Genomic DNA, 20,086 nt, shown 5'->3' with positions numbered 1-20,086 from the left:
GCGAATCATAAAAACCTGACATACCCTAAGCATTTAGGTTAGTTTACAGCACAACAGCTCCGCGTCATCTCTGCTTCTGCTAGATATAGCCGTAAAGACTGTCGCTTTCTGCCTTTTAGATGCGCGCGCATCTATGTGATGACGTTGCACATGAAACCCGTGTATAACTATCCCTTTAGGTATTTGATGCCTCAATAGTAAGAGAGATTAGGTACAATTCTTGCATAGTGTACCTTTAACAGCCTTTCTGAGGAGGTCATGGTGTCAAGAACACGGGGAGCATGGCAGTATGGAGAGTACAGGGATCCAAAGGTGGCAGCAGCTGGCATACAGGTGCGCACAGGCAGCTAATGGAGCGCTGGAGGTGGCCGAGTCACGGCTGAGACAAAAGGCACTGGTGGGCACATAGCAACAGGGCGTGCAGGCTTTGGTTACTTCTCGGTAACAAGAGTTGACAATGCTCAAGGCAAAGAGCGTCAACACCTTGTTCAGCAGGAAGTGCGGGCAGGCGTGGAGGAAGTCAGAGCTAGCAGGGTGGTGGGAATGGGACAGCAAGGAGCTTGGACTAAATGGGAAAATGTTCGGCAACGTAAGATCACCTGGGCCGGCATCTGGAAAGGAGACTTTCACCGTATCAGGTTCTTAGTACAATCTGTCTACAATGTCCTACTAAGTCCAGCAAACTTCCACATCTGGGGCAAAATTGAGACACCTTCTTGTCCCCTTTGTCCAGGAAGCGGATCCCTAGAGCACCGCCTTAGTAGCTGTCCAGAAGCCCCGGAGATGGGCGCTATCGCTGGGCCATGACCAGGTGCTCAAAGGATTAGTTCACTTTAAAAAAAACTTTTGCTGATAATTTACTCGCCCCGATGTCATCCAAGATGTCCATGTCTTTCTTTCTTCAGTCGAAAAGAAATCAAGGTTTTTGATGAACAAATTTCTCCATATAATGGACGTCAATGGGCCCCAAACGGGTCAAGGTCCAGATGACAGTGTCAGCGCCGCTTCAACGGCTTTAAACGACACCAGACGATGAATACGGCTCTTATCTAGCGAAACCATCGTCATTTCACAAATAAATAAAAAAGTTTCCGTTTTATAAGCACAACCGCTCGCCTTGCTCTGTTCTGTGATGCGCGTTCGTGACGTCACGTAATACGCAATGTAATACATGTATTAATAAAACAAAACCACATAATTGTACTAGACATGTTTGAAAATAATGTGGGGGAAAAAAATCCTCTCAACCCCAAGTGGATTTACACAAACTGAGAAAGTCAAAAGTGTTCTCTACAAATCAAAACATAGACCATTTTGATTTTCTCAAATTTTTGCATTTTATTAAATGTACAACATGTACTAAATGCAGACATAACATCCAGTTTCATAAGGACTTTAATTCATGTTAAGAGGAACTGTGCGTTAGTGTACGGCTCCCTCTTCTGGATCATGGACAGTATGACAGATGTGTGTGTGAGTAGGTTATATCCCTAAAATATCATTCCTTTAAGCAGCAGCTTATTTTTTTGACATAGTATGAGTCAATAAAACTAATATTTTTACATGCATATATGCACAAATGCAACAAACATGACATATTGAGGATCAGGGAAGGCAGAAGATAGTGGCTCGAAATGCAAGAAAAGAGAGAAACAAAAAGCCAGGAAACAAATAACTTATAATTATATTTAAATAAACAAAAATATTACCACGACCAAAAACCAGAACTCAAAAAAGTCACAGAAATATGAAACAAATCCAAAACAGGGGTTACGACAACAACACAAGAGAACACAGATGAGGAGTAATGAGAAAACTACAAACACATGCGAACGATAATGAGCAGATCAACAGCACAACTACACGGAGAACAAGAGGAAATGACCAAATATAAACTAAACATTAAAGTCCGGATGGGAGACATGACACATTTAATGACAAAAAGCTGTAACACTTTACAATGAGGTTTCATTTAACGTGAACTAGCAATGAACAGCATTATTAGCCTTATGTTAATCTCAATACATTTTTAACATTAGCTAACACACTGTGAACTAACATTAACACAGGATAATGAATGCTGTATATATGTATCATTGTTAGTTGATGTTAATGCAGTAATGGCGTTATTGTACAGTGTTATACAGTCGTGTAAACGCAAAACGTTCTTTTACTTTTCTGTTTTATCAATAGCAGCAAAAACATTCACATTCAGTTCAGAGACGCTGTCAAACCTCACACTTTTTATTAACTTAGTGTACAAAAATGATTGATTTTAATTGTAAAAATCTAGCAATCTGTGTGTGTGCCTTAGTTACTCAGTAAAGCCTAATTCTTTCAAGTGAACTTTGACTATCTATGATATTGGATTTGTCACCATTATAGGGATTAGTGTTGAGCACTTGGATATTCTTTTATATTAATATCCTTTTTTTTTCTACTAGTGGAATATTGTTACAAAAAAATGGCTGTTATTTTTACTTTCAAAGAAAAAAAAAAGTCTGACTTTAAACTATCAACAACTACTCCACATTGGAAAAGTTAATATAAAGTTATGATTCACTAAATTAAATGTTCATCGCACTAAAAAGTTAAGTGAATGCAAAAACTGATTATATTGAGTAGAACTGATTGGGTTACAGCAGATTTCTAATTCCCAGCATGCTTTGCTTCAGAGCAAATGTTTATATTAAGTGTTATTTTATGTTTTTGCACAAGACCACGTTAGTGTTTAATGTTTGATTTTAAAAGGGTTTCTAAAGAGTAGAGCCTGCGGTTAGATTGAGGATGGGTCTAAAAACATTAACATTTTAACGGGGCTCATTTGCATATTCATAGAACCGCGCATACTAAATGAGGCAAGGGTGTCGAGTTACATTCAAGATATTTTAAGGCATGAAGATATTTTTTTCAAGTTTTTTTTTTTTAAATATGTCATTTTGGTGATCAAAGATAAAATTACTGACTACTGGGGGACTTTAACCATCTCAACTTTAATAAATAAAATGTGTGGAAGATGCATCCAGTATATTTAACTCGAGTAAATGAATTGATTGTGTTTTTGCATGATTTTTCAGCTTTTGCATTTTGCATGCTTTTTCAGTAAGGTTAACTAATGAGATTGTACAGTGAATGACATCAGCACATGGTATTAGTCTCATGTCATATTAACAGAGTAATAATGACGGCATCATCCTGGCCCTGCCACAGCATCTCCCCCTCAAACTCCAGCTTCCCATGTTTCCTGGCCCTCATTAATATTCCCACGACTTTATCCGAGATCCGCACATATCTGTCAAACAGATCTCCGAAGGTCACTCTGGTGCATCCGTCCGAGTCCCGGTCCGCCATGGTCCTGATGACGAAGCACATGTCGTCGATCTCGCGGTGGATGTGCGCTTCTGCGCGTTTGGCCCGTTCTGCGGTCTTACTGCCCTCTTTGGGCCGCCCGTAACCCTCCTCGCCTCTCCGCAACCGCGTGGACATCGAATACTCGTAATCGAAGTCCTCGCTGAAGGGGTTGAGCTTCTGGTTGACCGTGTGCTCCGATGCCCAGTTCTGCCAGCGGCTTTTTAAACTCCCCACAGCGCTGTATTTCTTTGACAGCGCATTTATTTTGTTGGCATCTTCAATTTCCTTTTTGCCCCTAAGAAGATTGTAGAATATATGGTTAATGAAATAATGCAAATTGTAATGTACAAATAAAGTATATAAAAAGTTTGTTATAAGCTTTTATAGCTATTTCGTTTGGTCACATTTGTTTAAAAGTGCTCATTAATGACTTTCTTAATGAGTGAATCGTTCAAAAACACTGATTCATTCAGAAACTAAACACACATGACCACATGACATCTCCTTTATCACTTTTTGCTCTCATCTGTATCAGGCTATGTTTACACGGAAACGATCTGAAGAGAAAACACAAAAGTGGCGTTGCGTTACCACTTTTTATTCTGCGTTTAGACGAGCGTTACGGGGGGGAAATCTGCGTGCATATGGTGACGCAAAAGTGTGTGATTGGATGTAGTGTGCCCTCCAGACGGCTAGGTGGCGATGTGGAGCACTGACAGTGAAAGAGACGCTGACACAGTTTGTCATGTTTAATACGGTAAAGCTGCTGCTTTAACCCTCGGCGCTCTTCACATGTCGCTCAAAAATGACATAATTATTATTTTTTTGTCAATGAAATTAAGTCTATATTTTAGTTTGATAATGTTTTGTTATTTTCCTGTACTGGCGCATGCCTGTGATGTAAACACATACGCGATGCCTTCTCTGTCTAGCAGACTTTTGCGTTTTTACCGTTTTTACCCTTTAGACGGGAACGCGATGAGCGTTTTTAAGATTTCCACTCTGGAGGGTGGTTTCACTTTTTTTGCGGTTTTAAGCCCCAAAAACGCCGTCGCCGTGTAAACGAAAGGCACATCCGCTAAAATATTTTTACGTTTTCACCGCGAGCGTTCTCGTGTAAACAGGGCCTTAGAAAACCAGAACTTACCCGAGAACAGAGGATCGTTTGATAGTGACCGCAGTGCTGTCTTTGGTCCTGTTGTTCCCGGTCTCCTCCTGATTGACTCCCGTATCCTCCTCATCCTCTCTGCTCTCCGGAACCGGCGTTGTCTCCGCTTCCATCTCCTTCCAGCCCCGCGTCAGCTCCGACACGTTGGAGCACTTTCTCCGGCGCGTGGGCGACCCGTTCCGACTCAGCATCTTGTCCAGCTCGTCCGTGACCGGGTCTTTACTGATGCGTTTGGTCAGAAAGTCAATGCCCACACTTCTCTCCAGGACATCCCTCGTCACACTCTTCAGCACTTGTCCGGTTTTGATGCGTGACTCCACATCATCCTGGTTTTTATTGGTAAGCTCCTGGCTGGGAAGAGGCTTCTGAGAGGGTCTGATCGTTCCCGAGTCTCCGGGGTCTCCCGGAGCCCATCCGCTGGGTTCGCTGGACTGCTTGTCCTCGTTCTCGCTCACCCACTGCTGCCAGCTCCGGGTTAAACCGCACACCATGCTTATGGCACGCAGCTTTTTAATGTTCTTGTTTGCGGAGGGCTTCCTTTCTGACATTCCTTCCCTCGTTCAAGTCCTTTGGCTTTTGTTTAACTCTTTATTGGGATTCCCGACCTGTAGTAAATTCTGGAGCTCTAGCACAAGTGGTTTTGAAATGGGTGAACCATCGCTACGCTGCGGTGGAAAGTATGCTAGGCATCCCGATGATCATCTTTCCTTGACACTTCCCGACCTCTGGGATTGCTGGGGAATCACGTTTCATCATACACACTGACCATCGCTGTAAACAGGGCAGAGTGTGTTAAGCTTCTTCCTAGGCTTCACAAATGTGCAGACAGCTCCTTATCTTATACTTACTCTGAATTGATTTGGTCGTGGTGCTTATCAAGACAACTATATCGCCAATGCTAAACTGCCAGTGTGAACTGTGTGGATCATGTGCAGTTTGGGTCAAATACAGGAGAAACTCGAAAAATTTTAATATCATGCAAAAATTTATTTATTTCAGTAATTCAACTTAAAAGGTGAAACTAATATATTATATAGACTCATTACATGCAAAGTGAGATATTTCAAGCCTTTATTTGTTATAATTTTGGTGATTATGGCTTACAGCTTATGAAAACCTTTTCACAATATTCTAATTTTGAATTTGGGGTTTTCATAAGCTGTAAGCCATAATCATCACAATTATAACAAATAAAGTCTTGAAATATCTCACTTTGCATGTAATGAGTCAATATAATATATTAGTGTAACCTTTTAATATATTATATAGGCTCATTACATGCAAAGTGAGATATTTCAACATATTTCATATAGCTTATGAAAACCCCAAATTCAAAATTAGAATATTGTGAAAAGGTTTTCATAAGCTGTAAGCCATAATCATCAAAATTATAACAAATGAAGGCTTGAAATATCTCACTTTGCATGTAATGAGTCTATATAATATATTAGTTTCACATTTTAAGTTGAATTACTGAAATAAATGCACAATATTCAAATTTTTCGAGTTTCACCGTATGGTCAAACCTAACAGGGGGACTTGGAATTTATATGTACTTGAATAACAATCTGATTTACTTGTTAAAACCTTGCAAACTAATAGCCTTAAAGAGACCAAGTAAGTGTTACTCCAGTAAATTAAGCGCTTCCATCATCCAGCAAGCAATCGCACACATGTATGTGTAAAATCCTCAAACATTAAACACTAACAGATCTCCCCCTATTTTAATATTGTGAAAAAACACAGAACACTAAATTTCAACAAACCCTTGTCCATATTTGACCCAAACATGGGTTAAAACAACCCAGCATTTTTTAGAGTGTAAGTTTCCCCAACAGTCAATTACGATACGGCTATACTGTGAACAATGAATGCAGTGGGATTGAGTAGATACTGTGGTGAAAATCCAGCTTTTACTGTAGTTTATGTGTGTATGTGGTGTTATTAATCTGCTTTAACACACACCATGTGTAAGTTCATAAGTGGACAGCATTGCTGAGTATTTTCTGCTTAAAACTGCAGTGAACCAAAGACAGTCTCAAAAACACGGTTTGTGTTTCTGACGTCACAAACTACCTTGACCAATCAGATCAACGTGTGGATCTCTGAGTGAGTGAGTGAGTGGAGGCGGGGCTCATTTGCATATTCATAGAACTGTGAATACTAAATGAGGCAAGGGTGTCGAGTTACATTCGAGATATTTTAAGGCATGAAGATTTTTTTTAAAGGAAAAAACATTTAAATGTGACATTTTGGTGATCAAAGATGAGTTTTAAGGGATAAAATGATTGACGACAGGGAGACTTTAACAACACATGCTCTCTCATTCCAACTAAATGCCCAAGGTGAAGAAATGAAGGTTTTTTTCCACCATTAAACCAAGATACTATATGTTATATCAACCCTATGGTTTGTTCCTATGTAATTATGGGAGAACATTTCCCCCAAGCAGAACAAGATAAATGTTATAATTGAGAAGGAAAGAATTACTGAAGATCAAATGTCACGGAGTCACTCAATCCAGGACAGAAGTAGACATGTCTTTGGAGAGGAAAATACCTGACACCTGAAGGAGACTCTGAGTTTCTGCTTGCGTAGCGGATAGTCTTGCATTGCATGGCAGCAAGATCAGATGTGAAGGACTTGACAAAATTATTACTATAATGCACTTTAAACACTTCTCTCTATTTATGCCACACATTTGTATTGAAGTGCAGAGACTTGTGCTTGTGCATGCATCTTTAAACTTGGTGTTTATATGCTATCTATGTTTATCTGTTTGTTTGAGATAGCATTGAGAGGCATTATTAATAGTATCTGCAGCTGGTGGCTGTCAGTCATGTGTAGATCTGTGTCAGTGTGTGTTAGGGGACGCCGGTCACTGAGACTGCAGAGGAACCTGAGCAAACCAAACTCCATCCTGACGGACACCGACTGGCTGGTTCAGGGGAGTTTAAATGGGGCTCACGTCAAAACGGAGGCTCACTATTGGCCGACGCTGGTCATGTGTGTGATGCTAGCCAATAGTGAGCCTCCGTTCTGACGTACAGCCCAGAAGCGCTGCGCTGTTACACTACGGGAACTCACTCAGAGGAACACACAGAAAACATCAAGAGTTGAATAAAGTCCTTATTTTTGTTTGTTTTTTTCCACACAAAATGTATTCTCGTCGCTTGATAAACTTAAGGTTGAGCCGCTGTCGTCACTCACTCGGACTATTTTAAACATCGTCTTTACTAACTTTCTGGGCCGGCAAGTTTCAATTACAACAGAAGCCGATGGAGGAGTGAGACAGCGCTCAGATTTAATCACTAATATCTTCATTTGTGTTCTGAAGATGAAGGAAAGTCTGACGGGGAACAACACGAGGAGAGGAATCACTGACAGAGTTTACAGTTCTGGGGGAACTAACCCTTTAAAGCAATCAGGGCTCACAACAGATTTGCAGCATCAGTGGACAATGTTTTATATGGCAAATTCAACCTATATTTTGCATTAACAAATACAATGTTTGCATAAATATTTGCTTACATAAATTATTAACATTTTTGTTACACGTGACAAACATTAACATTAAAAGTAAATGTGTGGTCATAAATAAAAATAGTGCATGCTCAAAATAATTAGTGTTAAGTGTGTGTGTGTGTGTGTGTGTGTGTGTGTGTGTGTGTGTGTGTGTGTGTGTGCATGTGTCCACCAGCAGAGGTCCTCATAACAATATGAGATTGAGAAGAGCTCCTATTTAACTTTGTTAAAATTAAGCAAATATATATTTTTTTATTAAAGTACATATTATCTATATTTAATTTTTGGTTTTTATATACAGTACTAGCCATAAGTGATGTCGGGACTAGAAAAATTGACATTTTAGCAATATTTGATTTTTTATTCAAATATATTTAAATGTGTTAAAGATTTTGTAAGCATGTTGTGTAGTTGTGCTTGTTTTATGTGTGATAATAATGCAGTGAAACATGACTAATTGTGCAAAATAATTTTTGACCAGGCTGTCATACAAATACATTTTAAAAAATGCAAAAACAAGAGAGAACCAATGAAAAATTAATAACTGATTATGATTATGCTGTTTCCTGTCAGCTTTTTGTTTTTCTATGCATTTTAAAGTAAAATAAAACCTGTTGCTGTAGTTTGCCTTTTTTTGCCAAATAATTCTGGCAGATTAATTCTGTAAACAAGTTTGTTGTTTGTTCTTCCCTCCTGTTTAAAATAATAATAATAATAATAATAATAATAATAATATATATATATATATATAAAATACTTTCCTCATATTTTGTATACTTGTAGGATCTTTGAAAACACACACACACACACACACACACACACACACACACACACACACACACACACACACACACACACACACACACACACACACACACACACACACACACACACACACACACACATTTTTAATTACAACAAACTCAACATTTTAAAGCAACAAGTAGATCCTACAAGTATACAAAATATTATTAAACCAACATTTTTTTTAAAGTGCACACACACACACACTGTAAAAAATGTGGCTGCGATTAGTTATAACAACTTAAAATTTGTTGAGATAACTTAAATATCAAACTTAACTAAATTAAACTAAAGTTAACTAAACTTAATATTTTAAGTCAAGCATGAACCCATACTTTTTAAAGTTGAAACAATTTTGGATTTTAAGTGGTGATAAATAATCGCAGCAATTTTGTTAAGTGCACAGTGCACACACACACACACACACACACACACACACACACACACCAACATTTAGCTCTTGTAGTGCATGCCGCCACTTATGAAAATGATAAAAGATTTTAAATAAAAGCTTCTGCCTGATGCATAAATGTAATTAACAACGTGTGATAAATTGGTCTGTGAATATTTAACCAACAAAAATGCAGACTATCATTGGAGCATTTAAAACACAATCATCTGCAGATGTTGAGATAAAGGCAGATCGTCCAGAACGGATGATATATGGGGTTCATCTGCAACACAGGTCAAAGGTCAAACCCCAAACCACTGAAACGACCTCCTCTCCCACGACACGTTCTCATAAGCTGATGGTCAAGAGCACTTGTGCACAGGACTTCATTTGAATTGTAAACGCTAATTGAAACACATCTGCACGTTGCATTCCTTCCGTAATACCTCATTTACCTCGTCTAGTACACAAATATTGGTCCTAAAGCAGTCCTCAAGATGGTTTCCATCCCGCCCGAGCCTCCAGCTGATTTATTACCTTCATCATTAGTGTGGATTGGTGCCTCGTCCAGAAAGCCAGGTGTTAATCGGCTTCCCGAGCGCGTGCACGCCTGTCTGAACTATAGACGCGTGGTCAAGTTATTCACTCGTCCATGTGGGCCGAAACCCCGTCCTGGTCAAGGGTCCAGACCCGGAGTGAGAGCACCTGTACCTGCCGATGCGTGACGCACTTCTGTTTAACTTTCAGTTCCTCCGAGACCAAAGCGTTCCTGAGCTTGTTAGCTTTGGCCATCTCAGCCCTGGGTTTCTGATCGGTGTATCACTCTGAGCAGCGAAACGGGATTTATGTTGTGGTTTATGTTATGTTTTATGTAATCTGTCTCTGATTAAAGGCACCATTAAGTCTTAAAAAAAAAAAAAAAAAAAAAAAAAAAAAACGAGGTAAATAATTTTACTCTAAAGCTTTTTGGCTTTCAGAATATTTTCAGGGAAACACATTGCCATCTAAATAGCTTTCGAAAGTAACAATTTTGAAGAATTATACTCTCGGGTTTTATTCATAGTTATTACAGAATATTTGTACTGTGAGAATCATATTGTATTATGTTGTTTTTGGATTTGACGGATCACTTTAGCTGCCAACCATGAATATAAATACCTGTGAGACCGCACACACACACACACACACACACACACAGTAGAGGGAAAACAGCGCCCGAATCTGCAGGGATAGACGTGGAAATTAGACAGAGAAATTAAACGGGAGAAAACGCAGATGAGTATTTAAACAGAACATCCTCTTCCTCGTGGATAATGAGCGGAGAGAGTGTTGCCTTCATCATTTTATACTCTCCAAAGTCAACAGAGTCAGCTGGTGGGTTTCATATCTGTCTCTAATCCAATAAAGCTGGACTGAACGTTATGGATGTGATAAATAAATAAAGGGAATGGATGGAAGATCAGGAGTCAGACGCACAGAGGCCAACAGGACTCACATCCGCTCATCTCTGGCTGTTTTCACATCTGTAGTTCGGTTCGTTTGCTCCGGACCAAGGGAGAAAAACTATACTTATCGTAGCATTTTTCAGGCGTTTTGGTTCCTTTTCACACCACACTGATCGCTCTGGTCCGAATCAGCTGATGAGTTGATGAAAGGAACCAAAATGCAGTCACATGACAACATCCACATCACTCGTTGGCCAGATGAGTCTTGACTGTATTTTCATAACTGCACTCCGATTGGTCAGAATTAAAGCTGCCGTCTGCAACATTTTTTTGATCAAATTCAGTGAAATTGACACTATAATCCGACAGAACAACATAAATAAGGTGGTTTTAGAAAAAAACCCGAGCTTCTAACTCCACCTGGAGCGTGTTATTTTGTTTTGCAAAAATCCACCGCTCCCGGATCATCGGGTCTAATCAGCGCAGGGGGGGGGGGGGGGGGGGGGTGATCTGACTGTCAATCACAGGTCTTGCACAAATCACAGATCCCCCTCCCTCGCGCAGACGTGGACGTTACAATATCACATGCACACGACACGCCTGAAGTTCGCCTGAAGATTGTACGCAGCGTGATGGCAGAGAGAAAATCTAATAACAAGCTTCCAGTTCCTCGGTTATTGCTATCTATGGATAGATTAGCCAGGGCAGCCGACCTCCGAGTCTATGGTGTTGATCGATGCTGAAGAGATGGACGCGTTCACAGAAAATCAGGTACACACGCACTGACGATGGGCGGGAGCTCGTTGGTAGTGGGGGAGGGGCATGAGAGTTGTAAACATTCAAAATTTTGTCCAAGTCCACTCAATCTGCCAGACTTGCCGACGGCAGCTTTAACGTGCGGGAAAAATCCAACAGAACTGACGGAAGTAAACAGAGGAAAATCCGGCTAGCTGACAACACGCCGCTTTACTATGGAGAGACGACTGCGTGGCTTATTGTGTCCCTGCTCATAGTTTATTATATAGTTTGTCTACACCACTTTAGGCAAACAGTAACATTTGAGAATGAAGCGAGGACGCGGCTTGATAATAATGTTTTAATGCACGCACGCGGCGAGTCCCTTCAGGAGGAGACGTGCATTAATGTTGCTAAACACTAGCTAAGTTTCCATCCACTTGTCAATCGAATTATCTGAAGTTCGGTAAAAAAAACTGTTGTTTCAACCCAATTTTGGGTAAAATATAGACAAACCCAAACATTGGGTTAAAAATGTAATTTAAAAATTCAACCCAATGGCTGGGTTTGTCCATATTTGACCCAAAATTGGGTTGAAACAACCCAAAAAATTTTAGAGTGTGTCGGTGGATGGTGTGTAGACAAATGTTTGTACTTTGGAATTACTTTTTTTTTTTTTAAGACAAAATATATAAAGTATTGAATCATATGCATCATGTCTGATTCATTACATATATTGCAGTGAACTCTAAACAGTAGAGAGGTAGAAGAAAGAAAGCATTTACAGAGGAAAACATAAAGTTAGTGTTTTTTAGGTCATTGTTTTGTGGGTGATAAAGTGTGTGTCGGCTGTCAACCTTTGCTATATGGAAGAGTGTGTTGATCTGAGTCATCTATGAAGTGATCTGGTAGTTTTAGTGCAGTGTGTGTGTGTGAAGTGAAGAGCTGTGACGAGCTGAACGCTGGTCAGGAGAACTGTGTGAAGAGTTTTGACCTAAGTATTGAGAAATGTGTCCTAGCGACTGTAAAATCACATTTGCAAACGTGCTGCTATTCAGGAAAACAGTACTTTATAAATATTAAAAACAAAACTTTTTCAATATAGGCCTAATGTATTTCATGTAAATGTGTATTTGCAGGAATCTGTCCATCTTTCTGAGTCAGCATCCCTGTGGAGAAGTGTTTGCAAACTCAGCAAGACATGAGCGCATGCTGGAGAAGTGTGTGTCACACACCACATCTCCCGAGGATACACTCAGAACATCCATTACAACTTTCCCTGAGAAGCACAACAACACATAACTGTATTAACAAAGGATGCGATCTGAGAGAGAGGAAAACATGCGTTCTCTCCTCTCCGGAGACGGATGACTGTTTGTGCCACTCGTCATTACACAAGAAAGATGATGTTGTAAAACACGAGAGCCTTTCTGCCAAAATATCTTCATGACCATACATCGGTTCTTGTGCGATTTTTATTTCAAATCTGTATTTTTTCAGGTCACCTTGTGTATGGATTGCCTCCCTTGTGGTCAGAAACACTTGCTTTATGGCCTTTTTTCTGTGTTGATTTATGTCATTTTTGTTGAGAATTACGTTTGCTTTGTACACTCTAAAAAATGCTGGGTTGTTTCAACCCAATTTGGGGTCAAATATGGACAAATCCAGTCGTTGGGTTGAATTTTTAAATTACATTTTTAACCCAACGTTTGGGTTTGTCCATATTTGACCCAAAATTGGGTTGAAACAACCCAGCATTTTTTAGGTTTCATTGTTCAGGAAATACAGAAAAAGTCAGCCGATCACTTCTAAGCCAAGGTTATTATAATGAACGGTAACAGTTTATTTTACAGTGTCCTTGTTAGTAACACGTACTTACCATATAGTAATAATAGTAAATTATGCATAGTTACATGCAACTAACCCTCAACCAAACACTCTAAAAAATGCTGGGTTTTTTTAACCCAATTTTGGGTCAAATATGGACAAACCCAAACGTTGGATTAAAAATGCAATTAAAAAATGTAACCCAATGGCTGGGTTTGTCCATATTTGACCCAAAATTGGGTTAAAATAACCCAGCATTTTTTTAGTGTACCCTAATCCTATAGTAAGTACATGTAGTTGCTTAATATTACTCAGTACTGAAATATATAATTACACTGTAACAATGACACTGTAACCTAATTAACTAATATATGTTCAGAACCCATTGGCCTCTCAGCCTTTCCTGGACGTGACTGGAACACAAAACGGCTCTGCAATCCCATATAATAATGGTAATGAAAGCAAACTCTGGGTTTATAAAGGGCTCTGTGTCGCTGTGGATCGCCGCTGGTGAAATAAAGGCTAATGCCACTGAGCAACCAAACAAACAGAGGTTTCTCAGTGCGGAGCGTCCCGCGGGTCTGAGCCGTGGCTAACCGGACGACAGGGAGTCTGATGAACACGCCGTCATAACTCTTCTGAACGCTTATTATTAAGTTTCACTCTTACGCTCTCCATCCATCCGTCACCATTCACCACGAACACCTTCTGGACTTCTAAAGTGAGAGAAGTCCCAAACCACTAACTGTGTTTACACGCTCAGACTCGACATCAACGCAGCCTGACAACGCCAAGCCGGAGATCTCCAGGGCCGCGATCTGTCGATGGACTGAGTCTCTGTTTCTCTAAAGCCACGGATGTGCCAGTAACCACTATTGCGTTTTAAAATAGTGATGACCCTGATCAACAAGCGCTGACCTTTTGATGCATATTTAAAACGAAGCATTTATTCAATGGTGTCGCAATGAGGTTATGCGTTTCTCAGGCAATAGTTGACCCAAAAAATTAAAATTCTGTCAACATTTATTCACCATCATATTCCAAATCCTGTTATTTCCTTTCTTCTATGGAGCACAAAAGAACAAAATTGGAACAATCTCATTCCAACTCATGTTTAATGTCAAACCTGTACGGGTCACTGTGGTTCTGTAGAAACTTCCTGGAGTGTGTCCCTCAAAAACCTTCATTTCTTTTCCACTGAAGAAAGAAAGAAAGAAAGACATGAACATCTTGGATGACGTGGGGGAGAGTACATTATCAGGAAATCTTAAAGGGGTGGTTGATTCTGATTTGACTTTTTTAACTGTAGTTAGTGTGTAATGTTGCTGTTTGAACATAAACAACATCTGCAAAGTTACGACGCTCAAAGTTCAGAGCAAAGGGAGATATTTGCTTTTAAAGAAATCTCTTTTTAAGGACTACAACAAACGGCTGGTAGGAACTACACGACATTCCTCCTGGGTTAGTGACATCACCAACCCTAAAATTTACATAAACCCCGCCCACTGAACACGATTTATAGATGATCAAGACAGAATATGCTAATCAATGACTAGAAGATAACTACACATAAGCTTCATAAATTCATCAACTAACCATTCAGAAATGTCCTGTTGCTTCTACATGTGTCACTTCTTCTTGAGGCTCTCCATCTTTGACTGATTTCAATGGAAGGTTGTTTCCGTCACAGAGTGAAAAATAAAAAAGGTAATTGCGAAGAATCTCGCAATTCTGACTTTTTTATTTCAGAATTGCATGTTTATATCTTGCAATTCTGACTTTATAATACGCAATTGGGAGATATAAAGTCATAATTGTGTGATATAAAGTTAGAATTGTGAGATATAAACTATTCTGAGGTTAAAAAAAAGTTTATTTTTCCTTTGAATTGGACTTTATAACTCGCAATTGTGAGTTTATATCTCACAATTCTGAGAAAAGATGTCAGAATTGCGAGATATAAAGTCGCAATTATGTTATAAAGTCAGAATTGCATGAAATAAAGTCGCAATTGCGAGAAAAAAAGTCAGAATTCTGACTTTATAACATGCAATTGCGACTTTATTTCACGCAATTTTGACACGCAATTCTAAGAAATAAAGTCAGAATTGCGATATGTAAACTCGCAATTGTAAGATAAAAAGTCGCAATTATTTTTTTTAAATGTTTTATTCTGTGGCGGAAACAAGCTTCCATAGACTTCGGTTTGAACATAAAAGGCTAAAAGTGTTTTAAATGTTCAGTGCATGTGTGTGTGAAATAAAAGACAAGAGCTCTTGAAGCTCCGCCCCCTGAGCCGGGAGCAGCAGCTCATTTGCATTTAAAGGGACAGACACAAAACGGTGTGTTTTTGCTCACCCTCAAAAAGTGACAATATTAACATGATATATAAAAATATCTGTGGGGTATTTTGAGCTAAAACTTCACACACACACTCTGGGGACATCAGTGACTTATCTTACATCTTTCGAAAAGCGCATTATACCACCGCTTTAATCCTGAAGTGAACTACACCTTTAATCATGTTGTGGTGTGATGCTCATTCACTCGTGTCGTCTCTTGTCTTGTCTGATCTGGCGTCAGGCCCGATGTTCGCTTCTCTGGGGTTCCTGCAACAACAACAAAAACCATCCGGCTTGTGCAAACAGGAAAGGATCCGTCTTCAGAAACGCCAGTGAAGCGTTCGAGTCGGCCTTACAGAGACTAAACGATATCAATGTGTCATCAATACACAAGTTAAACTCTAGAGATGCAAAGCCTCTTCTGTTAGCTCTATTATGTTGGCTTGAATCCACCGCACATCCCGCATGCGTCCTGATTCTCCATTGTGCCGTCTGATGTTGAGGAGTAGTGGGTCAGTTCAGGTGTTGAAGGACATAAGCGCCCGTCGTTTGCTTAACCCTTCGGTTAGTGTGTAGGAATGTCAACTATGAGGGTTGTGTGCGTCCCGACAGCATCGCCTGACACTTCGGGAATCTGTCACGGTCCAGAACCAACAGAACTAACAGAACACAGTCTCTCGCTCGACACAAAGGTGTCTCGCTCGCTCAGAGCCCGCTCTACACACACATTGCTCTTCTTTAGGTTTTTTCTTCTGCCGTGTGTAAATATTGTGTCTATAGGAGAGACGTGACTCAAATAGAAAATGCTGAATAGCGGCGTGAAAGAAAAAGAAAGACTCCGGATTCCAGAGCATTAGGAGTGAGCAAACTAACACGGGCTCGTTGTAACACACATGCTTTAAAACTTTACACACATGCCGGCATGACGAAACCTAGTTGCCATATCAACACTATATAGAGAAAAAAATGCACCAAAATTAAAAAATTCTTTGGAAGATATCTCTGAACATTTATTTAAAGGTACAATATGTAATATTTTTGCATTAAAATATCTCAAAATCATAAGGCCAGTGTTATATATTTTGTTTAGTTGATTACTTACAATATCCCAAATGTTTCCAACTATTTTTAAATCGTGAGAATATTGTGATTTTAACCGAGGAAGCGGGGCGTGTGAGCGGGTGAGCTGGAGCCGCCGGTCAATGCGTCATATCCACGTTACCCTCGGATCCGCTCGTACTGCGCGGAGTCCTGGAGTTGTAGTTGAAGTTGTAGTTGTAGCGTCTATCAAGCTACAAACGTTAGCTTGTTTTGCGCAGTCGTTATGAACACAATTATTCTTTACTGACTGCAGCCGGTTCTGTCGACAAACACAAGTCCCATAAACGTACGGGTCAGTTTTATATATTCCAAATGTAGCATTCGGTAATAGTTATGTTTATGTAAGGAAAGTATTATTGCTTTAGGCTTGTGTTTAGTTTATTGACTTTGTTCATCACGTCTGGTGTTTATGGCCATGTAAATAAATATAGCTTACGTTATACATAAAGATTAATCAGTCTTTTGACAAATGATGTGTGTGTTCGAATGCACTTTTACAACAATGGTTTAGAACACGTAAAACTGCGCAGCGTTATCACAACAATGAGTTCGACAAATACAGTCACATGATAACCAATTTAGTTTAAACCTTACTTTTCTTGCGGTTTATTCATTTTAATGAAATAAAAGCATGTCATTAAATGCAACATTTATAAAAATAGAACTTTACCTCATCCATGAACATGATTTAGATTCCCGTCGGACTGATTTACATCCACGGTGGATGTACAGTTCCCATCATTCCTTCACGTCGTCATCAAGCTGCGCCGTTGTTGTTGTTGTTTGTAATGTAGCGCCTCTAGCGGCAGAAAATATTGCATATTGTACCTTTAAGCAAAGCAAAAGTATATTTTTCTCTCTGTTTTTTGTTTTTATTTAAAATGAGACAAATCTGATATTATTTTAATCTTATATCCGTTATTTAACAGTTGAGATAGTTCTGTAATGCTGATCTGACAGCAGAACACACTCGCCGGGTTTAAACCCCAGTTGCTCAGGCGGGGCATGTTGTCACACTGCGTTACAGAGAGCCTCTATTAGAACTACAATACTATATTCTATACTTTTACGAATTATATTGAGAAACCATGAGAAAAAGGTGAATAAAGACTAACCAATGTTCAGAAATTATTAATTATTATTATGTTTTTAACTATGCTGTATAGCTTTTTGTGGTGTTTGTTGTCAAACTCTATTACTTTATTTTTAATGATTAAAAAATGCACTTATTTTATATGAAAAAGTTAATAATTGTATTTTATTATGATTTTAGTTTGTCTTGTACTGTATATGTTACATTTCACTTCCATTCTTTCAGGGTAAATCAGGAAAGAAGTAAACACTGTATTAATAAAACAAAACCACATAATTTTACCAGACATGTTTGAAATTAATGTAGGAAAAAATAAATACTCTGAACCCTAAGTTTTGTCTCGTTTTCCAGTATAATCCATCTAAAGATTCTTACATCAAGATACATTTACTGGAGAAGCAAGATGACATTAAGTGTTTTTTTAAAAAAGGAAAACAAATCATCAAAATTAAGTGAGTTTGAGCTTAATAATACATAATAAAAGCACTTCATCATTGAAACAAGAAAACTGCAGTGCATTAATAAATGACTAAAACACTGCAGATTCAGTTAAGCATGAGGCATCCGTTTCTTTTATTATTTGAACTAACATCATGAACATTGTTACAAAGGACGAAGTGTTTAAATAACATGGCAAATGAAATTGAAATGAGATTTTTTTTTTTTAAAAGTCCATAGCATTATTGTTGCTTTAGCTACATCTTTGTTCATTCAAAACATATTGATGGCTCTGCGCTTATAAAAGATAAAGAGTAAAGCAGTGCTTTCCTCTGAAAAGCAGTTTTGAGCAGTATTTGGAGTGTGATCATAAACATGCCGTTCTGCAGTCGACAGCCGTTTATGGGTTTACAGTAAAGTACCTGCTCCAGTAAAACGCTCCATGCTGATGTTGTGTGATGAAAGACAGTGGTAAACTTACACACAGCGACATACAAGAATATTAGTGTGAGATAAACATAACATCTCTTTACAGTCCTGCCAACTCAACAAAAAGAACATTTACAAAATTATGCTTTTTTGCACAAACCAAAACAAAATGTATGTACATTTGTAAAGTAAAGTCCACAGAAAGGTCCCATTAGTTAACGCATTAACATAAACTGTGTTCATTAACCTTGGTTAATGTTAGTTCATAAACATTAGGGTTGTAATAATATATTGTGTCACAATATATCGCAATACAAAAATGCAACAATATGTATCGTGGATAGTGACAATATGTGATTATGGATATTTCAGCCAAACTAAAAATTGAAGTTTTCACCCACAATGTAACACCAAATTTAGCATTTTAATCAACAGTACATTTTTGATAACATATTTACCATACAGGTGAAATTGAAAAAATGAGAATATGGTGCAAAAGTTCATTTATTTCAGTAATTTAACTTAAAAGGCGAAACTAATATATTATATAGACTCATTACATGTAAAGTGAGATATTTCAAGCCTTTATTTGTTATAATTTTGATGATTATGGCTTACAGCTTATGAAAACCGGTCCCACTTTATATTAAGTGGCTTTGTACTTACATCGAAAAATAAGTACAATGTACTTATTGTGTTCATGTTTTATTGTAAAACACTTTTGCTGCTATTGCGTGTGATACGGGTCAGGTTAGGGACAGGTGTGCTGGTATGGTCAAGTTTAAGGCTGGGTTAAGGTGTAAGGGAAGGGTCAACAGTGTAATTACATACATTAATTACCGCTGCAATTACATGCAGGTGTTTTAAAAATATAAGTACAATGTAAAAACATGTATGTACACAATAAGTCCATTGTATCAAATTATTAATTTCAATGTAAGTACATAGTAGTTAAAGCCACTTAATATAAAGTGGGACCTGAAAACCTTGAATTTGCCGTAATCATCAAAATTATAACATATAAAGGCTTGAAATATCTCACTTTGCATGTAATGAGTCTATATAATATATTAGTTTCACTTTGCATGTAATGAGTCTATATAATATATTAGTTTCACTTTGCATGTAATGAGTCTATATAATATATTAGTTTCACCTTTTAAGTTGAATTACTGAAATAAATGAACTTTCCAATATTCTTATTTTTTGAGTTTCACTTGTATGTCTTTGAGTATCTCAATATTATAATATCGTATGGTGAGTTCAGTATCGTGATAAGTATCGTGACATGAGGATATCGTGATATGTATCGAATCGTGACATGAGGATATCGTGATATGTATCGAATCGTGACATGAGGATATCGTTACACCCCTAATAAAAATACATCTGTTCAGTATAGTTCATGGGTGAATTAAACAGAATTAAACAGATGCA

General features: G+C 38.5%; 1 protein-coding gene across 2 annotated transcripts; it reads right to left on the bottom strand.

The window, feature by feature from the left end:
* Window positions 1-1,321: 1,321 nt before the first annotated feature.
* On the bottom strand, window positions 1,322-10,069 carry abrab (actin binding Rho activating protein b). Of its 2 annotated transcripts, none has more exons than XM_079591875.1 (3): window positions 9,777-10,069; window positions 4,499-5,290; window positions 1,322-3,646 (listed from the first exon to the last, which is right to left on the bottom strand). In XM_079591875.1, the coding sequence occupies exons 2-3, from the start codon at window positions 5,065-5,067 to the stop codon at window positions 3,163-3,165; spliced, it is 1,053 nt and encodes a 350-aa protein (XP_079448001.1). In that variant the 5' UTR covers window positions 5,068-5,290; window positions 9,777-10,069; the 3' UTR covers window positions 1,322-3,162. The 2 variants fall into 2 exon arrangements, with proteins under 2 accessions (XP_079448001.1, XP_079448000.1); XM_079591874.1 differs by having other exon boundaries at window positions 9,695-9,962.
* Between the last annotated feature and the right edge of the window lie 10,017 nt (window positions 10,070-20,086).

This window comes from Phoxinus phoxinus, assembly GCF_949152265.1.
Source record: "Phoxinus phoxinus genome assembly, chromosome: 19".
Taxonomy (NCBI): Eukaryota; Metazoa; Chordata; class Actinopteri; order Cypriniformes; family Leuciscidae; genus Phoxinus; species Phoxinus phoxinus.
Note: the sequence above shows the minus strand (reverse complement) of the source record. Positions and strands in the feature narration are given on the sequence as shown.

Excerpts from the sequence above, each read along its gene's own strand:
- abrab (XM_079591875.1), bottom strand. The coding sequence starts at position 5,067 with ATGTCAGAAAGGAAGCCCTCCGCAAACAAGAACATTAAAAAGCTGCGT. Across the intron at positions 3,647-4,498 it reads AAACGATCCTCTGTTCTCGG|GGGCAAAAAGGAAATTGAAG; the intron begins GTAAGTTCTGGT and ends CAATCTTCTTAG.